The sequence below is a fragment of the Thermobia domestica genome, chromosome 14, assembly GCF_964235325.1.
Source record: "Thermobia domestica chromosome 14, izTheDome1.hap1.1, whole genome shotgun sequence".
Classification (NCBI taxonomy): Eukaryota; Metazoa; Arthropoda; class Insecta; order Zygentoma; family Lepismatidae; genus Thermobia; species Thermobia domestica.
In genome coordinates this window covers 104,846,484-104,868,257 of record NC_137467.1, presented here as the reverse complement: position 1 = coordinate 104,868,257, position 21,774 = coordinate 104,846,484, and the positions used below count along the sequence as shown (strand labels likewise).

Here is a 21,774-nt window from a genome sequence, read left to right as displayed (position 1 = left end):
TTGATGAAAATTCAACGGACTCAACAGCTAAAATAGGCGAATTGTTAATTTTTTTAAAGTCGCACATTCCTACACTCCGACGAGTTCCCCGAGGCGCCAGACCAGCTATGGCTCACTCCTTAAGTGAAGTTCTACAAAAGGTCACGAATACTAATAGTATTGATGCTTGGCTAGATCTTTTAATCTTCCCTTATGTGGTTCTCTGTATTCCTCCATACGCCGAAAAAGTTACCAACCTCACCACACGGGTGAAGCAAAGACTACGAAACTAGTCGGAAAATCATCGAGAAGCTTTGTCAGCCGAATTCATTAAATTATACAAAGTTCGTGATTTGTCAAAATCCACAGCAAGAACATTGAAAATAAACTATCGGACGGTGATGTTAGAGGAGCAGTAAGACTATTAACCTCCGAAGACTCGATAGCAACTCCTGATAATTCACTGTTAGAAGCACTCAGAGCAAAACATCCAGCTCACTCACATTTATTAGCCATCCCTCAACCTCCAGAGGCATCAGCATCAGCAGCTAAAGTATCATCAACTGAATTATTGAAAGCAATTAAATCTTTTCCTTCTGGATCCGCCGGTGGGATGGATAGCCTCAGAGCTTCAATTCTAAAAGATTTAGTTCTATCACACGATTATGAAACTAGAGATCAGCTTATCAATGTTATCAGAGAACTGTTACACCTCATTATATCGGGAAATGTGCCTACAACATTGAGACCGATATTCTTCGGTGCGTCGTTACTTGCCCTTAAGAAAAAAAGCGGAGGCATTCGGCCAATAGCCGTGGGCAATATATTTGGAGACGATTGTCGGCCAACATAATCTGCTACAAGATGCGCGAATCACTAATCAACATACTATATCCACACCAACTAGGAGTCTGTGTCCCATTTGGGGCGGAAGCAGCAGTACATGCAGCCCGCACATATTATTCTACTTCGCACTCCCAAGTGAAAGCATTTTTAAAAATCGATTTCAGAAATGCCTTCAATGAATTAAATCGAGATTCCATGTTGCTATCTGTTAAAAATAATTTTCCAGCATATTTTTCGTACATCTCTCAATGCTACTCTCAACCAAGCAACCTATATATAGGAGATAGCACTATTCTATCACAGCGAGGTGTTCAACAAGGTGATCCGTTAGATCCAGCACTGTTTGCTATGACTCTCCAACCAATTGTTAATAATATAAACGCAGAGCTGAATGTCTGGTGTTTGGATGATGGAACAATAGCTGGAAATACAAACGTAATACAACAAACATTAGACAACATTTGTACACATGCATCATCAATTGGCTTATCGCTTAATTGCTCCAAATGCAAAGTAGGATTCCTCGGTGCCACAGAAGAACAAATTAAGAACCTCTATGATATCTTTAAGAAATCAGCACCTGGTATTCAGCTCCTTACACCAAGTAATGCAGAGCTTTTAGGTTCAGCTATCTCAACAGAGGCACGGAGCAAAATGTTACTAGACAAAACCTCAAAACTAGAATTCTTTTTGTCACGACTTTCCAAGCTTTCAGCCCATTCTGCTTTTTACCTGTTAAGGGCTTCATTTGGAATGCCGAGATTATTTTATTTCCTCCGATGCTCTCCATCTTGGAAGGAAGATGCCCTATTGGAAAAGTATGACGATACTCTTAAAACTGGTCTGGAATCCATCCTCAATTGTTCTCTTAATAACAACTCTTGGATACAAGCTTCTTTACCAGTCAAAAATGGAGGCCTTGGAATCCGTCGCGCCACACATATGGCTATTCCGTCTTTTTTAGCGTCTTTCTACGGTGCAAGTCAAATAGTTAGTTCTCTTCTTCAATGGGATAGTGACGAAATCTCCAATCCAGATGTGATGGACTGCATAGCTAAATGGACAAATTTAGTTGGGTTAGACCCTCCGGCTCTCGAAAATCGTAACAATCAGTCGGCTTGGAACGAGCCCATCGTTAATTGCCAGGCAGCTTCTTTATTGCAGACTACAAATAACATTGAAGATAAAGCCAGACTTTTAGCGGTCATGTCCCCAGAAAACGGAGCATGGCTTCAAGCTCTACCATCACCATCTCTGGGCCTACACCTATCCAATGAGAGCTTCCGAGTATCAGTTGCACTACGGCTGGGAGCAGATATATGTGAACCACACCACTGCCCCATTTGTAACACCTTTGTAGATAAAAAAGGATTACACGGTTTGTCGTGCAAAAGCAGCGCAGGCAGACACCCACGTCATTCAAGTGTAAATGATATAATATTAAGAGCATTAATATCAGCAGGAGTCCCAGCAGTGAGGGAACCGACTGGATGTAGCCGATCTGACGGAAAAAGACCCGATGGTATGACATTAGTACCTTGGAAGAAAGGAAAGACATTGATTTGGGACTTCACATGTTCAGACACCTATGCCCCCTCCAACCTACAATATGCCTCAGTACAAGCTGGACTCGTAGCTGCTCGAAGAGCGAAAGAAAAAACGAATAAATATAGCAATCTACTCGATAACTATTGCTTTGTCGCAATAGCAATTGAGTCTAGCGGTTCTTGGGAAGAAGGAGGCCTCAAATTTATAAAAGAAATCGGCCACCGTCTATCAATTAAATCAGGAGATAATCGAGCAAAAAGTTTCCTGATTCAACGCATAAGCATAGCCATTCAACGTGGGAACGTGTCGGCTATAATGGGAACGTTACCCACAAGTAAAGAGCTAGAAGAAGTCTTTCTTCTGTAATTGCGGAGAATGGAGGTTAGGAGCAAAAACAAACATCATTGGTGCATCAATTTATGTAGCAACCGAGCAAGGATAATGGAGAGACAGCTCACAGTCCATAAGTTTATATGAAAAATTACGGCATGAATGCTGTACCATGCGTCAAGACAGTGACATAACAAGATAGGTTGGAGCCTTTGAAAGCAGAAGATTTAGTACTACCTGCCGAACATTATGGGAACAAAGTACCGAAGAATAGATATTTACTGTTTCATTTTAAATTTTCATTATATATTTGATTGTTAAATTTTAAATGTAAAATAACTAGGCAAAAAACGCTTTGTATGTGATTGTGTGTAGTATATTTGAAACACTAAACTATTTACAGACACAGTAAACAAAATACATATATAAATGGTGCAGGTAGAAACAGAATGGAACTTAGGCATGGAAGCAATGCGTTGTGTTTTTATGAAATAAACATGATAGTATAAAATGAAATGCAGTGCGTACACGCCACAGTCACAAACATAGTGTTAGATACACACAGTCACACCCCCTAGTGTCTAACTTTCCTATATCAAACATGGTGGTTGTTTCTGTTCATGAGTATTAAATATTTTGTTTGATTTATAATTTCATATTATAGAATTTTGATGTAAAGATATCCTAATAATTCATAAATCTGTATATTGAAAATATTTGTATTGTTGTTCAAAGGATATTACGAATTATAGGATATATTATAGATTTTTTTATATCACATGAGAAAATACAGGATGTTAATGAACTATACCGATAAACTGTAAGAGATGATTCTTCACATCAAAATAAGAGGAAAAGTTCATAAGGACCTACGGCTATCCAAATTCGCGAAAACACCAAATTTCAATAGGCCCCATTTCGAATTTCAGAAACCGTGGATGATGGTTCTTATCAGCGTAAAGGAAGCCGCGCATACATAATCTAAAAGTGCATATTTCATCAATTTCCAATAGCTGTACTGGGTATTCCTACAGGGTATAATTTTCAGATATGCTCTCAATAGATCTTTCTGATATACCCTGATGTCAAGGACGGACCGAAGTAGGCAAGAGGTAAGCCTTGACAACAATGGATACCTAATGCTTCGAAGGGAAGTGGGAAATGTAAGGAACCGACAGCTCCATGTTTTCTTTTTTTTTGTGTGTGTGTGTGTGTGTGTGTGTGTGTGTATGTGTTCAGAATAACATGTGATGCGATGTATTTCGTCACGGTACATTTCAGTTTTCTTCACTTATAAGTGTGAAAGAAAACACCACAGCATGCGTTTTCCCGAGTACGAGAGACCGTGCTGCCGACCATCCTTAGTACTTCCGAAATCGCCCCAAAGGATTCCGTGTTTACTGCTATCAAGGTTTATCTTTTACCTACTTTGGACGAATCATAAGTCAGAACATATTTCAAAATTCGGTTGTTGGCATGTCTGGGAATTGCAGCCTGCAGGGAATACTCTGTACTCCCATTGAACATTAATGAAATATGTATTTTTGGACTGTATATCCATGACTTTCTTCACGTTGATAAGAACCACCATCCACTTTCTTGAATTCGTAATAGGGTCTCTAGAAATTTTGCTTTTTCATGATTTTGGACAGCCCTAGTTCTGAAACTATGCACTTTTCCCCACAGGTTTTTCTCTTGCTTTGATGTGAGAAATCACCTTTTACAGTTTGTCGGTTTAGTTCATTAACACCCTCTATATCACGTAATATGCATTATTTCAAATACTCGAAATATGCTAAAGTAGTTTGGTTTGAAATAACTTGAAAGTATTATATCGCTAAAGGCATTTACTTGATTTTCTTAGTATTTAGACTTGTAGTGTAAGGGTGGGAGAGTGTTTGTTACCTAAGTTATGGAAAACGAATGTAGGCTTTAGTGAAAGTACCACACCGTATAACGGTACCATTATCGCATGTGACATTTTATTTAGCCCTTGTATATATGGAGAAAATTCTTCGAATACTTTGCCAGTCGGAATTCTCGGAAGTGGTTTGGGGCCTTAAGTGTATTATCATGTACTTGGAAGGAGATTAGAAGCTATGTTACTTACTCCCCAAAAGGAGACTCTTCTCTTGAAACAGTCCAACGCCTGTCTTCTCACCTTATTTGGCTAGGAATTCACCCTCCCACACACAACGTGAGGAGTAAAGTGTGAATATACCTGATTATATGTGCATACTAATTATTAGTGACCAATATTCAATGATGTGGTACTATATACAATTATACTAATCATATTATAAACAGTGGCAAAATTTCTTTTATAATCCGTCAAAATTTCCTTTATAATCCGTCAATACGAATTATATTTCCTGAAAAATATAACATTCCAGTGGGAGTAATTTAAGCGGAAATGCACATCCTTCCGCGTTTCATTTGTTCCCAAGACTATAATGCCAAAAAGTGACAGGCACTATGCTTTGGGACGCTACACGTCACAGTCAAATCCGTCAACTTTTCCTTGGAAAATTACATTAAGTGCTACGCACTATTCTGCGAGTTTACTTTTCTAATGTGAAAATAGCAAGATGAGTGATTAAATTGAAAAAAAAAAAAAAAAAAACATTCTTTCAGCATTTTATTCCATCAACTTTTTTTAAAAGTTTTGCATTGAGCAAGAACGGGAATGAATCCCTGGAAGTACGCCTGGAAGAAACATTGCTACTGGTTGCGCTAACCTAATCTCCGTTTTATTTATTTAATTTTATTTATTTATTTATTAATCATTATTATTATTATTATTTATAAATAGCGTGACATCATTTATAGATCACTTCCAATTCGGCGAGAATTGGTAACATGTTATTGAAAGCCATGTTACAATTGTTTCTTTAATATTACAACAGGAGGCCACGGTGGCTCAGTGGAAGAGTGCTTACCTCTGGTGCATGGCTCCCTGGTTCGATCCCCGTCCAAATAAGTTTGTATGGACAACATCGTGTCCGTGTGTTTTCTCAGGATACTCTCATTTCCTCCCACATTTCATTCCACCAATTCTTCCATCGTTCACTTGCCTTAATCATCGTATCCCTTAGCCTAACCAGCATAACGTGGGACGTTAAACTCAGAAATTTCATATCAATTCATTTCATTTCAATATCACAACAAGGGTAAGTCAGAAGCTGTGACTTTATCTTTATAAGCGCTTTTACCTCTGTGAAAAAAAACTAATGTCCAAATATTAAATTTAATCTTAAATTCTAGGGATGGTATCGAGATGAGACGAGATGAGATTTTGCGCAGTCTTAATTGATAAAGAGTGGTCACAATCTCGATCTCGCCTCGAGTCAAAAATCGCCGTCTCGGTCAATAGATGCTTGTCTCTATGTCGCCTCAGTCTCATCTCGGTTTTGGCTCGAAAGTCTCGAAATAAATAGTGTGAAATTAAAATTATGAAAGTATTATTATCGTAGTCTGTTGTTTCCGCTTATTATTATTATTATTATTATTATTATTATTATTATTATTATTATTATTATTATTATTATTATTATTATTATTATTATTATTATTATTATTATTATTTTTACCTTCATTCTTGACTTAGAATTCGACGGCCTAGTGTCATAGGAATGTATCTGCAAAAAGTTGGTTTTTCAGAATAGCGAAAAGAAATTGTTTTTTCGTATTTGATTTTAGTTTTTGATTATCCAAAATGCTTTCTATTTGATCAACCAAATATTACAAGGAAGTTTGACTTATATTGATTTCACAGAAACATTCAGAATAGCGAAAAGAAATTGTTTTTTCGTATTTATTTTAGTTTTTGATTATCCAAAATGCTTTCTATTTGATCAACCAAATATTACAAGGAAGTTTGACTTATAATGATTTCACAGAAACAATCATTCGAGCTCTGATAATGTCAGAAATATTCCTAAAAAAAAAAAAAAAAAAAAAAAAAAAACAATTTTTGTAGATATGTTTGTTAGACACTAAGCCGTCGAATTATGGTGTCGTGTACCTCTTCATAGCCAATTTGCTAGTGCTAATGCTTTCCATGTGTGTGTTTCAGGTTCAAACATCAGTGGGTATATCATACCTGGGATAAAACCCTAATAGTAACCCATATTTCACTCTCAGCAATAGATTTTGTCTCATATAGTCTCATTACTGCATATACAATTAAAGTCTATTAAATTAACTCCAGTACCATATAGTAGTTTATTTCCTTCCTTTGAATCAGAATTGTTCAACACCTCCTAACGGATAACGCAATACATAGCAGCATGGATGTATTTAATCGTACCGAAATGGAAATTTTCCAATTTCTCATTTAATATCCAATAAATTATATTCTGCTTTGACTGTCACTTTAGAAACAGAATATAACGTTCATTATCTTAACAAATAGGGTAAATTATTAGTACAGTATATTTTGTTTCAAAATGATCAAATACTTCATTACCGTTTTACATATCCCTGTTTAATTTACACTTTATAGTACGAACTTCCTGAACCTTGTGATGGGGGCTACGGCACTCATCATTGTTATGTGTGGTCTCGGCTTGGATCAACAAACAAGTTAGATTCAAAGTCCCGATGCTTCGCATAGTTCGTGTCTCACTTTCAGTACATTCTGTTTCTTATACAAGTTCAGAAGATCGTAATGCATATATCCAGTGCCGTAACATCGATTAAGCTTATTCCTGATGTCTCAGTGGTCATGAGATCTTTATTCGAGAAAACTAATCGTGCACTCATTACGTTGAAATTTTATATCGATTGAAAATTACTTGCGAAATATAAACATACATATTATATAAGTATATATATAATTCAGCTATCTGTATCTATTTTCTCTTTCTCGCCAAAACAAGTGATTCTTAACTTTGATTGAGTTTTCTTTTGTATTAATTTTCGTAGTTTTGCAGCAACATGAAGGATTGAATAGTCAAAAATATATTTTTTTTCACTGTACGATTTTCGTTAAATTTTGGTTAAGAAAGCTTTTTTAATAGACTGTGTTCTTTCTAGTGGTGTAATAATGTAAGTCTAAAAGCATAAGTCCAAAAGACCAATCCACTGCTGGATGAAGATCTTTCCAAGTCTTCTACACAACTATCTTGGGCAACTATTTTCCAGGTTACTCTCCAATGATTCTTCATTTCGTGACACCTTTTTGAATGCGGGCGTTTTCTAGGCTGTTTTTGTCTCGTGGTATCCAGTCTAGAATTGTTTTCGTCCATCGATCATATATTATTCTTGCAATACGTCCAGCACATTTTCAAGCTCATGTTAAAAATTATTTCCTTAGTTGCCAAATAGTTCATTTCTATATATTTGGGCTACAAATAGTTGAAATTCGTTACTTTTGGAGCACATACACGCTACTTTTTTGATCTTCAGATCTTACAACACTGACTCAATGGTTTAAATCAACACACTGTGAGGATCCCCGTTTGCTCTAGCGGCTAGCACGCTTGACTTGGTTCACAAGGTCCTGATTTCGATTCCCAGTGGAGGTCCAGTTAAACGACCGAAGTGGTTGGTATTTCACTATAATCCATAGGTCTACGTCTCCTTTAGCCGCCCTAGCATAATCGTGGGACGTTAAGCTAAAACAAACCAAACGAAAAATCAACACAATGTGTATTACTAACTATAAATCCTTGAATAATTGCACATAGTGATATGATATGGATCGATTTTGAGGTGGTCGGTGGTCGAACTAAAACAAGTGCCATGCAAAGCATGGTTTTAATCTAAAGTGTACACCATGCCTAAGCCTTAGAGGGAACAACTAGTGTTACTGAAAAGTTATCAGTTACATCTAATTTCGGTTACAATTTGAATTTACATGTATTGCTGGAACGAATACTTTGACATTGACATTAAAAGTAACCCAAAGACTATGAAAAACGTTGTCTTTTGAAAACATTCTTGCACCATAAAACAAAGTTACAAGTAATTTTAAAATATTTTGCAGTTTAGCTACGTTATTTGCACTATATTTAGAATAATATTTAGCAAATTTTTAAGTTGGCAAAACTGCTTAAAATAATGTAACTACTACTTGTAATTAAAACCACCAAAAACTATTGTTGTAGTGTTATAGAAGCGAAGAAATGCAACAATCATTATAAAAGTTTTTGGTGGTCATTCTAAGCAGTATAACAACCACTACACATGTGTTCGGTACCTCTGAAATGGTTTGAAATAACAATTGTTGTAAATGGCATTCTGATCGTTTAAGTTCTTGTGAAGCATCTACTTGATGAGACGTGATATGTCAGCACGTTTTCAAAGTAAAGTCTTTAGAAAAAGTTAAATTTTTAATTTCTTTTAACTTTGTTCTTTCCTTCATTCGAAATATATTATACCATGATCATAGTATTTAACGCTATGATACAATTGATGCTCATTGCACCGTCCATGCTATTTGATTTATTAGAGATCTCCAAAATTTTGATGTTAGTGAATATCTAAATTAGAAATGAGTAATATCTTACTTAGTACAATATGAGACAATACAACTTTATGTTGCGTTGGCAACACTGTTTATTTAGTGGTATTGCAGAGTATCTAGAACAATATCCCCTTCAATATTTCGCACATAGTTCAAATTTTCAGCAATATATATGAGAGAGAAGACTACATACATCAGCAGTGGATTTTGTTTCGGGAGAGGCTCGGAACGCGTAAGAATCATTTGTGTTGTACGTGCAATGCGAAAAAATTATCACAAATTTAATGTGTGAGTTTGTGCTGGGAAAAATAATTGATCGTGTGAAGACTGCAGGTATATATAGTGTCATCATGGATGTAACTCAAGATTTAAAGCGACATGAACAAGTATCGATTGTTGTGCGATACTGTGATGAATCATTAAACATTCACGAAAGTTTTATCGGGTTTTACAAGACAGAAAAAACAAATGACGAAAGTTTGTCCAAACTGTTAACAAATGTGTTAATATTACTGGGTCTGAGAGTAGATAACATCCGAGGACAGTTACGATGGTGCAGCCGCTATGCGTGGTCAGTACTCATGCGTGCGCGTTGCAAAGAGGATGAAGAACGATTTAGCAATTTATATTCATTGTTGCACTCACATTTTGAATTTATGCATTGTTGATGTGTGCTGAGAAGTGTCTGCGATTCGAAAGATGTTTGGTATTCTGAGTAGTTTGCATTCCTTCATAGAAGCATCGTCAAAAAGGCACGCTATGGTGTTGTCCACTTATAACGTAACGCCGCAAAGGGGGAAGGGGTTCGGCCTAGCGTTACGAGGCGTGACAAGGGGGGAAGAAGGGGTTTAGGTCTTCGTTACGTAATACATGTTTTTTGCTGCAATTTTAATCTTTTTTCCCAGATTTATATGTAATCTTTTAAACTAATAATTTTATTCAGTTCTTTTCTTTTTATAAATAAACTAGCAGAATACCCGTTCTTCCCAAGGTGAAAATATACCTTTTATTTTGGACACAAAGGGCCTCAAAACTGTCACCAATCAACTTTGGAACTCCAAAAACTGTGAATTCGACGCTAATAAGTTATTTTTAATTATTTTACATGTCACCATCCCCCTTTAGGAGTACTAATAGGGGACGAATTTGAATTTAAACAGCATCGGAAGTGTCACTGTTCATCTCCGCGACCCTGAAAGCTGTAGTTTCGACACTAATATCGGTCATTTTCGATCATTTTTAAGCATCTCTCCCTCCCCCAAGTTGCGGGGCTAAATTTTAATTTAAACAGCATCGAAAGCGTTACTGTTCATCTCAGCGACCCTGAAAAATATGGACTCGACATTAATATCGGTCATTTTATAACATTTTTATATGCCACCCATCCACTTTCCTCAAGTTGCGGGGTTGAATTTGAATTTAAACGGTATCGGAAGTGTCACTGTTTATCTCAGCGACTCCGAACACTATGGATTTGACGTTTTCGATCCGTTATATATATCCTCCTCCCCCAGGATATATATACAGAGAGAGAAATTTTTATTCTTTTGGAAAATTGCCAACTATAGCCTATATAAATTGAATCATACAGAAGGGATTCGAAGACGCACTAGACAATACAATATAATCGTGTATTACAATACAATAAAACTTCGTTTTGTGGCTATCGCATCATTGGATTTACGAAACACGTGTTTCTGGTGTTAGTTGATAGTAATCGTAACTACCACTTGAAAGTGCCCTCGTGTTTTCACTCGTATCGCCATTTCTGAGAATATTATTTAAAACCTTTGATTTCAATCATTATCACTCCTTTCTTCTAAGGGGTTTCGCATGTAAAACAGACGAACATTTTTTTCGTGGAATAATATTTTCCGCGGCAGAACGATCCACGATTTGCAAATCAAAATAAGAAATTAAAAACCTAATTCGTAGGATATTCATCTCGTACTAAATTTTTTGATTTGATTGTTTCTAAAGAAATCGAGTTTATTCGGATTCCCGCACTGATTTAGGACAAGAATTTGAAAAGGGTAAACTGAAGTCCAAAGAAGATGCTCGAAAGCTTGCCAGAAACGAGATGTGTTTGGTCCTTCACATGTGCAGTTACTTCGAATCTGTGGTCGACGAGGAAGAGAACTTTGTATCGTCGAAACTGGCGAATTTCAACCGCACGAAGCATCCTGGATCCCTGAAAAAGAGGTCGATGTCAGTTCATTAGATCCTATTTCATCTGCATCTTGGGCAATATTTCCTACTTGTCATTATTGGTGATCTAAAAGGATGGGAAAATGACAGTATGCAGTTTTGAAAAATTAGGACTGATAAAAACCTTTTGGGGTTAAAATATTATTACCGTTCTACTATTTTCTAATAAGTACTATGATTTATTGGCGAAAAACACTGTAAATATATTCAGAATACAAGGATTTTGTAAGAAAAAAAATCTACTATTAAAAATGATTATTTTATTGTAATGACTTCCAAAATAAGCAAAATTGGTGAAAAAACAAAAATCAAAAAGTGTTACGAAACGAAGAGAGGGAGGGGGTTCGGCCTTGCGTTACAAAGTGTGACAAGGGAGAGGGAGAGAGTAAAAATTGGTCAAAAATAGCGTTACGTAATATGTGGACGGCTCCTATTTTTGAAAATATTCAACGTAAAAGAGAAAACTTAAAACATTTTGTAACATTAAAATCTTCGAGCGACACTAGATGAAACTGTGAATTGGAAGCTATTCGTGCAGTTTTAGAAAATTTTGGACCAATAGTTGAAACTTTAGAGGAAATAGCAGATCACGATCAAATTTACGGCCCAGATACGCATTCCCTGTTAAAAATGTTCATGACTTTTTATTTCTGTTTTGTCTTAAACTGATGAGACATGTTCTTGACTACACAAATCAACGTCCATACATTTACAGAATACACGTGCCAATTTTTCTACTGTGAAAAATTTATCGCAAGCCACCATCTGCAGCCTTCAGTCCTTCCGGAGTGAGAAAAGTTTCAATACACTGTGGACAGAAACAGAAGAAATTGCAGAAATCATGGGATACAGTGCACCGAACGTTCCACGAAGAAGACGAATCCCACGAGCATTGGATGGTGGTGATGCTTCTTCGAATGTGACTGAGCAGGAGCTGAATATTATAGACGCGAAGTGTATTATTCCGTTATTGACATCCTTGTGGCAGATATTATCAATAAAAGTTTAAAGAAAATGATATGTAGGTTCTTCATTCTCTCCACAACGTGTTGAATCAACACAAGCCATGAGCAGAAAGATCACAATTGTCAGAAACACCTACAAAATCCCCAAAGCTGAGCTGACATCAGAGTTAACAGTTTTCTCCAATTTGTGTGCAGAGAGACAAACTGAAAATGATTTCTCATCGCGCAGTTCCGCAACCAGTGAACGTTCCTTTTCATGTCTGAGACAGCTAAAAACATACGTTCGTAGCACTATGGGTCAAGAAAGACTTCGTAGTTTAGCTGTATTGTGCATAGAAAGGTCTTACGACATTAACGTTTCTCAGATTATCGACAAATTTTATTCAGAAGCAACACTTTGAGAAAGGCGGCTGCAGCTCCATTAACAGTTCAAGTCCAGTTCCACATCGTTCTATTTAGCGGTAAGTGAAGTATTAACTTATTAAATCAAAATTATAAATGTGATATTTTACTGGCTAATATTTGGATTTCCTAATATTGTGATTTCCTTGTGTTATTGACAAGCAGTATTTTATTTGAGAGGGTGAGCCGGGGCTTGCCCCTCCATACACAGATTCAAGTGGAAAATATCCTTTAGGCAAATTTTCAGAGAAAATAAGGATATCGAGAAATATATATTTAACTATATATTTACCCCCTCTTTGCTTTTAAAATAGCCTCTTTGGGATTTTTTTCTGAAAAAAAAAACAATATTAATGAGCTGGGTTAAACGAATATGTGGATATTGTGCTGATATGTTATTCCAGGTATTTCCTTAACAACATTTAAGGCTCAGGTCAATATGAGGGTTTGGGCAAAGATCAGGGAAAGATTGGCTAAGCGGGGCTTAAAATGGGCTGGAACGCACCAGTTTTGCGTTCCAGTAAGTGAGTGTGGTTCCCGAATTCAGTTTCTGTGTTGTACTTGTTTCGCTCCAAATACGTATGTAGTCTTTTCAGTTTAATATTGTCATATTTTAAGCAGATTAATATCCTATTAAAGCACGATGTTAGAACTAATCTAGAACTTTTCGTACTGCATCATTGTGTTCCGCCAAATAATTCTAGGGAAAGGCATTCTGGCTATTGACTAAAACATTTTTTTTTAGCACAGAGGCAAAGGTTTAATTTTAGGTCTCACCTGCAAAAACTGACGTAAAGTTAGCCTGAATATCTGTCTGAGTTGTACTTATATTATCCACACTCCAACTACACAATGGTGATCCAAAATCAGAGGGGGTTTCTCGAAACTACGGTGCTAAATTTTTGGTTACAACATTAGAAGCAAATGTATGGTTAGTTTCAAAAACACAATTTAAGGTCGAAGACTACCTGCCTAAGTGGAAACTTGTGAATATATTTTTGTTGAAACAAGGAAAAGTTTACAAGTGCACAAGTGAGCAATGTATATTATATAGTTCTAATTACCGCTTGTGAATCTTACAGTCAATAAATAAAACTTGTTGTCTCATAATAATGAAAGAAAAGAAAACTCGCAGTTCACGCTCATGCCATGTAGCTGCCACCGCAAATTGAGACTTTATAATCGATTTTTATACGAAAGGCACTAATTTGAAATATGTTGCTGCTCCCAATCTAAAGTAGGAATTAAAATCTACGCTTGGCTACTTTCTGTGATCAGTTGTTAATGTATAATGCTTTCTTAAACTTGCATAGAGAGAGAGAGCATATACAACTCAAAAAAGCATGGAGAGATGTATGCTAGGAATAACCGGGAGAGATAGAAAAAGAAATACATGGATCAGGAAAATGACAGAAGTGACCGATATCATCGCGAAAATAAAAGGACTCAAGTGTCAGGGAGCTGGTCATATTGCAAGAAGAACTGACGATAGGTGGACAAAAACAATCCTTGACTGGATCCTAAGGGAACGAAAACGATCCAGAAAACGTAATACAAGATGGTGTGATAAAATTAGGAAGGGGCGTGGAGTAGAGTGGAAGCGAACTGCCGAAAATAGATACGTGTGAAAAAAATTAGGAGAGGCCTTCGTCCAGCAGTGGGTCGACAAAGGTTGAGAATATATATATATATAATGTATGTATGTATGTATGTGTATGTGTGTGTGTGTTTGTGTGCACGAATGTTTCGCCCCAGCAAACATATGGGCCAAGTTTACGCTTATGCCCATGTGTCTTGTGGAGCTCGAGCAAGGCACCATGACTGCCAAGGGGTATCGCACACTGCTTGCAGACTACGTACAACCTTTCATGACGACCATGTTTCCCAACGGTAGTTGCATTTTTCGACAAGATAATACACCATGTCACAAGGCCAGGAGTGTGATGGAGTAGTACGAGCAACACAGGGGCGAGTTCAAACTGATGTGTTTGATCCCCAACTCGCCGAATCTGAACCCAATCGAGCACATCTGGAATGTGATTGAGTGTAACGTCAGAGCGCATTGCACCCCTGCCCAGAATTTACGGGAATTAGGTGGCTCGTGTATGCACATGTGTTGCCAACTATATTCCGTAGTATTTAAAAATCAATCAGCATTTCAAAATGTGTTTAAATGTGTTCCCATACTGAAAAATGTAGATATACAGAGTTCTCAGTTGCAGTGGGGCAGTTTCCCGAGATAGATACGATTATTCCAAAATTTGCGTTGCGTTTGAGTTTACGTGGATTTACAGGCTTTTCTGTAGATGTATGGGATTTCCCACAGTTAGACTCGAAAGAAAGAACCACGTTCTTTTATTTTTTGATCATAGAACTGTACGGTAGGTTTCTCCTTCGAATTTGCGTTAGAATAGTAAACCATCGCAACTATTGCGAAATGTGATGTTCGTTGAGCTGTTCCATAACTCCTGCAATATTGGTTGTAATTTAGTGAGAGAAAGTATTGATAATAAATATTGTTTTATGCATTGTTTGTCTTTGGATAAGCATTGGGAATAAAGCCTCTGAAAATGTAAGAAATATGGACTAGCTCGTATTTTAAAAATGTGGAACAGTTTTCAGAGAGAATCTATTAATCGCAGTTTAGTCACAATCTTGGTAAAGATTAGCTCTATACTAAGAAAGGTCTAGTGTTTGGTATTCAGAGACTACTAAACTAGAGTACAAGTAAATAGCTGATTTGAGTATCATTAACCACAATGCATCGTGGGAGAGAGGGGGCTTTACCCCTTGTGTTTAAGAGTAGATGCCCCTAGACTTTTACATCACTAAACGGTATTTGTTTTGCTAGATGGCTTCCTCAAAGCGAATAGTCCCTTTCTCACTGAGAAGAGGAGACTATGCCTGTGTTTAAGAATATATGCTCCCCTAGACTTTTACTGAACGCTACTTGGTTTAGACTTAGTTTGCCGAAAGCGAACACTGAGAGAACGGGGGTTTACCCCTATTTGTTAGGTAGTAACCCCTTAGACTTTTGCTTCACCAAAGACCATTTATTCCGTCTTTTTGGTATTAGGATTTCAAAATGAACGTTTGCAGCAAACTTGTAGAGGAGATATCCCCCTAACTAAATACTCATTGCGTTACTGAAAAACTGGACTATATGTCCCCGTATTTAACCCAATAGTTTAACTTATTTGTTAAGTTTACTTATACTTATATTGATCCTCATTACTTTAGCAGAATATTAATATCACCAGAGCATAAATGCATATGTTTTTGAGTATTGAAAAATGTTTGAATCGTATGGGTGAGATAAAACTTATCACATGGAAGACATATTTTGCTTCTGTTAGTATTAACTAGTGTATGACATTAAGATTGAAATAGTGAATGTGCTAGGTTTTTATTACACATTCAAAACATATATAATACAAATATACTATACTCACCTTAAAATATATATAGAAATATATATATATACGGAACAGTATTACACACGCGTGTGCACTGCCAAACATTCTTTGATCAACTAACCTCTAATTTAGAATTAGGCCGCCAGGTGTCACTGGTTGTTATATTAATCATCATCATCATCATAGGTATTCTGCCTTTATTGGCAGATCATCAGATCATTTGCAGCAGCTGAGAAGCTTCCATGCTCCACGGTCCTCCGCTAACTTCTTCGTCTTCGCGTATGATTTTTCTGTTTTTATATCATCCATTAATTGTAATCTCCTTCGCTCTCTCCCTCTCTTTTCCGCCACCATACCCTCTAGGACGTCTCTCATGATACAATCTCTTCTTAGGCAATGTCCCAACCAGTTTCTCTTCCTCTTCCTAATAATATCTAAAAGTGTTCTTTTCTCACCCACCATTTCTAACACTCTCTCATTCGTTTTCCGCTCGACCCAACTAATTCTTTCCATTCTTCTCCACACCCACATTTCGAAGGCTTCCAGTCGATTTTCATAAACTTTACGTAATGTCCACGGATTCCACGTTAATCAGTAGGTCCACGTCTCATATAGCCTCGCTGCTGAACGGGACGCTAAACTAAAATCAAACAAACAAACAAAAAACGTTTCCGCCCCAAACAGTACAACACTCCACACGAAGCATTTTATGAGTCTTTTTCTCAACTCTTTATTCGAGGTCCCACAAAACAGACTTTTCTTCCTCCTAAAGGCTTCTTTCGCCATTCCTATCCATCCTTTTATTTCATGTTCGCACTTCATGTTATTACTAAGAATACTACCCAGATATCGAAAAATATTCACTTGTTCTATTTTCTCCCCTCCTACTTTTATATTTGACACAGACCCCTTCGTTCCAATCACCATGGCTTTTGTCTTTCTAACATTTATTTTCATCCCATATTCTTCAAAGCCCTTTCTCTTTTTTTCTAACATTTTATTGATTTTCTTTTCAAATTCTGCAAGAAGCGCCATATCATCTGCAAATCTTATGCATCTAATCATTCTACCTCCTACCGAAATGCCATCATCATCATGTAAACTCTTTTTCACTATCTCTTCTAGATAGACATTAAACAGTGTTGGCGAGAGGCAGCATCCTTGTCGAACTCCCCTTCCAATTGCACTCTCTTCCGTCAGTTCTTCCTGTATCCTAACACTTACTTGTTGGTTAATGTGTAAGTTTCTTATGAGTCTTCTATCTTTCCATTCCAACGCTATCTTCGTTAGAACTCCCAACAACAATTCTCAATTTACGCGGTCAAAAGCCTTTTCTAGATCAATAAATACAACATACACCTCTTTCCCTTTTTCTATAAATCTTTCATCGATCGCCCTTAATAATCCAATTGCATCTCTTGTGCCCTTACCTCTTCTGAACCCGAACTCCTCCTCCTCAACTTCTTTATTTGTTCTTTCATATAACCTTCTGTTCAGTATTCGAAGCAGAATTTTAGCTGCACGAGATATGAGACTAATAGTTATATAATCCTCTCATCTCTTTGGGTTCGATTTCTTAGCCATCGGTATCATGATCGTTTTCAGAAAGTCTTTTGGCCATTCTCCTGTTTCATATATTTCATTGCATAGTCGGAACAATTCTTTCTTTCCTTTGTCTCCTATATTTTTTTATGAATTCGATTGGTATGTTATCTATTCCTGTTTCCTTTCCATTCCTAATCTCGGATATAGCCTTTTCAAACTCATCCCTAAGAATACTAAATCCTTTATCATCCTCGCCTACTTCATTTTCTACTTCAATATTTAGGGTACACGGTCAATCCCTACTCTCATATAAATCTTCAACGTATTCTTTCCACCTTCCTATGACCTCATTTCTCTCGCTGACTACCTTCCCATTCTTATTTTCTACTGCTATCATAATAACCCCTTGTTTCCTCCGAAATTCCATAGATTTCACCTCCTTGTAAATTTCCACATATTTCCCAACTCTTTCTAATTCTTCTATGTCCTCGCATTTTCTTTTGTAAAACTCTTCCCTCGCTCTGTCTGTTTCTCTTCGTAATTCATTATTTAACTTCTGTACATCTTTCTGCCCTCTTCTGTATCAACCTGTTTCCACATCTTCCTCTCCCTCATTTTCTGCAACATCTGCTCTGTAACCCATGGTTTCTTAGCAGTTTTGTGTTCGCGGTAACCTACTGCTTCTTCTGCAGCCTGCTGTAAGCAACGTTTAATATGTTCCCGCTGTGCGTTACTACCTGCACCTATTCTTTCCTCGTTTGGACATTTTTCTTCGAATTTTTTAACGAAAAGATTTCTTATTTCCTCGTTTTTCAACTTTTCAGTATTCAACACTTTGTTACCTACTTTTCTTCTGCCTACATTTTTCAGTTGAATATCTACTTCGGCCAGCACAAGATTATGATCAGAGAAAATATCAGTCCCGGGAAGGGTCTTCGCGTTCTTTAAGCTATTCCGATACCTGTCCTGAATCATAACATAGTCTATCTGATATCTTCCGCCGTCTATTGGTGATTTCCATGTATATCTTCTTTTCTTGTGCTGATTGAACCAAGTGTTCCCAATTACTAGTGAATTCTGTCTACAGAAATTCACCAGTCCCTCTCCCCTTTCATTTCTTTCGCCTAAACCATATTTGCCTACGATACTACCTTCCTGTTTTTCTCCTACAACTGCATTGAAATCTCCCATTAGAATTATGCATGCACCCTTCTTCTACCTATCTATAATTTCTTCTATTTTTTCATAATTTTCCTCTACTTCTTCAGTTGCATGCGAAGTCGTCGGTGCATATGTCTGTATCACCACTAGATTCTTTGTTTTCCCTTAAGTCTTAACATCATAACTCTATCATCAATAAATTCTACTTTCACTACTTTCTCCTTTAAGCGCTTTCCAAGAATTATTCCTACGCCATTATGACCGCCCTTTTCATTATCTGAGTAAAACATTCTATATCCTTCGCTGTTCAATACCCCATTACCTTCCCATCTAACTTCACAAACCTACCAAATCTAAATGATTTTGTTTCATTTCTTCTTTAAGATTTTCTAATTTTCCTCCCTGTAACATTGTACGTACGTTCCATGTCCCTATCCTAAACCTTTTGCTCTTCCTTGTCATTCTTTCTCTTTCTGTCTTCCTCCCATTATTACTTTCTCGTCCAATAGTCCTTCCCAAGCCATCCCCCTCCCGGAGATCCGAATGGGGGGATATTTTACTTCCGGAACTATATTTTGACCTGCGAAAGACCATTGTTCATATGTTCTATTTTTGCTGCCAGCAAACTAGGGAAAATAGAGTGGTGGTTTCCCGTTGCCTTCCACCCCGCAGTATCCCAGCCGTTAAAGTCACTCTGACCACGCCTGGGACTAATGTCCAAGTTGCCGTACCAATCAGTACGATTTTCGCCAACTTGGCTACTGGAGAACTGCTGCCTTCTCCCAGAACATTCTTCGTCTGGTTACTCCATTTAGACCAATTCGATAGGGGTGGCCCTTCTTGTAGTGAACTACCACCGACACAGCTCTAAATTTCACTGTAGCACGCAATCCTCCCCACCCGACACATAAGTGTCTTCGTAAAGGTGGTGTTTATCGGGGAGGGCAATTGTTCTATTAAAATACATAATGTAGTATTAAATTACTATTGCTAGTGTAGCGGACCTGAAAATTTGCTTGCAAGACATATATTTAGTAATAGTATAAAAGTATAAGGAAACCGTAGACAGTGTTTGTTCAGTTGGCATGACCCGGGATTGAACTACAGAGCCCCAAACATATGAAGTGAAGGCTTTACCACTTTTTAAATAAATAAATAATTTTGTATGAACTCTGTTGTATAACATCAAAATTATGTTTCCTGTTGAGGGAATGATAAGTTTTTACTAAGATTGAAATACGGAATATTTTTTTACAAGTGCAAGAGTTTTTGTGAGCGAATTAGGTTTATCATTTTATAATTCGGTGAAAGATTGACTTGGTTTTATATTTCTGGGCTCTAGACATCTTTTTAGCCCGTCACATTCTGAGGGATGACGGCCCTCGGCGAGCACACTATTCGGGGAAAGAGGGAAGTTACGTACCACACAAGGCATTTGACCGGTGTGAGTGAGAAAAACATCATTCAGGATATCCTAAAAATTATACATTTTCGATCGAATCCCCCGCCGGTAATTGGACCCGGGATTATTCACATCGCACCCCCTGTCGGATCCGTTTGCAGCGCAGGTCCTGTCGGGAATTCAGCCCGCGACCGTTCGCACCTCAGCCCCTGTCGGAAATCGAACCCGGGACCGTTCGCACTGAACGCGAAAGCTTTACCGACTACACTATGCGGGGGTACTAGTCCCCCTACCAGGAATCGAACCGGAACCACTCATAATGAAGGCGAGAGCGTTAGCGACTACGCTGGGCGGAGCACTACTCCCCCACCGGGAATGGAACCCGGGATCGGTCGCACTGAAGGCGAGAGACTGTTAGCGACTACGCTATGAGGAAACACTAGAGTTGATTTTGAGTTTAACGTCACGTTTAGTAGCGGTATTTCTTGTAAATTTTTAGAAAAATATTGTTTGTAACGGACAATTCAAATTATATGAACATTTTGTTGGAAATTAGCTTTGGGTCACACACAGCACAGATAGTTTGCTTGTAGAGATTTATCGGGAATCCGAAAATGTATGAAGTCTTGTCCAGAATTCTACATACCTCTTCCAAACTAAAGATATTTTTATAGGTTTTGTACGCTAAAAGGAACTGATTCTCGTATGTGGTTAGAATAACAAAAGTTTTATTTTTATTAAGTATATATTGTCTATATTAAAAACAATAATTATAATTTGTACAAATAACATTTTTTTTTCATTTTGCAGAAAAGATGGAACTGAAACCAGAACCACAACCGAAACCAGAACTGAAACCAGAACTGAAAAGATGGAACTTAAACCTTACCATATAATCCCGTGGATTGGTTAGACGATATGAACAGACTTTTGGACAATGTGGATAAGAAAAATAAGAAACAGGTGCAAAAGGAGAATGACAAAAAGAGGTGGAAAAGAAGCGGAAAAAAGGAAGAGCGCTACCCAGACGTAGTAAGAGTTGTGGAAGAAGTAGCAGTACCACATACATATGAAGCATCAATGATTCAACGAAAGTGCGGACAATTGACGTTGATTCACCAGTACAAATGTTGGGGGAGAGGGCTAATATTGATGAACTTGAGATATTTTTGAACGATGGGGAGGATGAAGTGATAATAATAGCGTGGGAAAAGTTTCAAAGACTAGAGAGGGTGAAAAAATTAAAAGAAACATTTTGGAAATAAAATAAAATATCTGTAAATATAATGTAAAGAAATTGTGTATTGGTAGATGGGTGCTGGGAAATTTGTGTTTTTTTCTTCTGAATTTTTTAAAACCTTCCTAACTTTCTTAACAGTGCTGAGGTATTTTGATAATAGTCTCAGTAAATATTGTGTAATGAAAATTCATTCTGTGCAAAACACATAAGGTATCTTCTTTTATATACTTGAAAGCATTGCAAGTTCTATTTTTTGTGATTGG

At 37.2% G+C, this 21,774-nt stretch overlaps 1 protein-coding gene across 1 annotated transcript; it reads left to right on the top strand.

The window, feature by feature from the left end:
- The first annotated feature begins 843 nt into the window (after positions 1-843).
- LOC145669936 (uncharacterized) lies at positions 844-21,167 on the top strand. The gene is made up of 2 exons (XM_081738280.1): positions 844-1,429; positions 21,082-21,167. Exons 1-2 carry the CDS (start codon positions 844-846, stop codon positions 21,165-21,167), a joined length of 672 nt encoding a protein of 223 aa, XP_081594406.1.
- The last annotated feature ends 607 nt before the right edge of the window (positions 21,168-21,774 follow it).

Bases quoted from the DNA above. Each gene is read 5' to 3' on its own strand.
- LOC145669936 (XM_081738280.1), top strand. From the start codon at position 844: ATGCGCGAATCACTAATCAACATACTATATCCACACCAACTAGGAGTC. The intron at 1,430-21,081 runs GTAATGCAGAGC...TTCATTTTGCAG, and splicing joins TATTCAGCTCCTTACACCAA to AAAAGATGGAACTGAAACCA.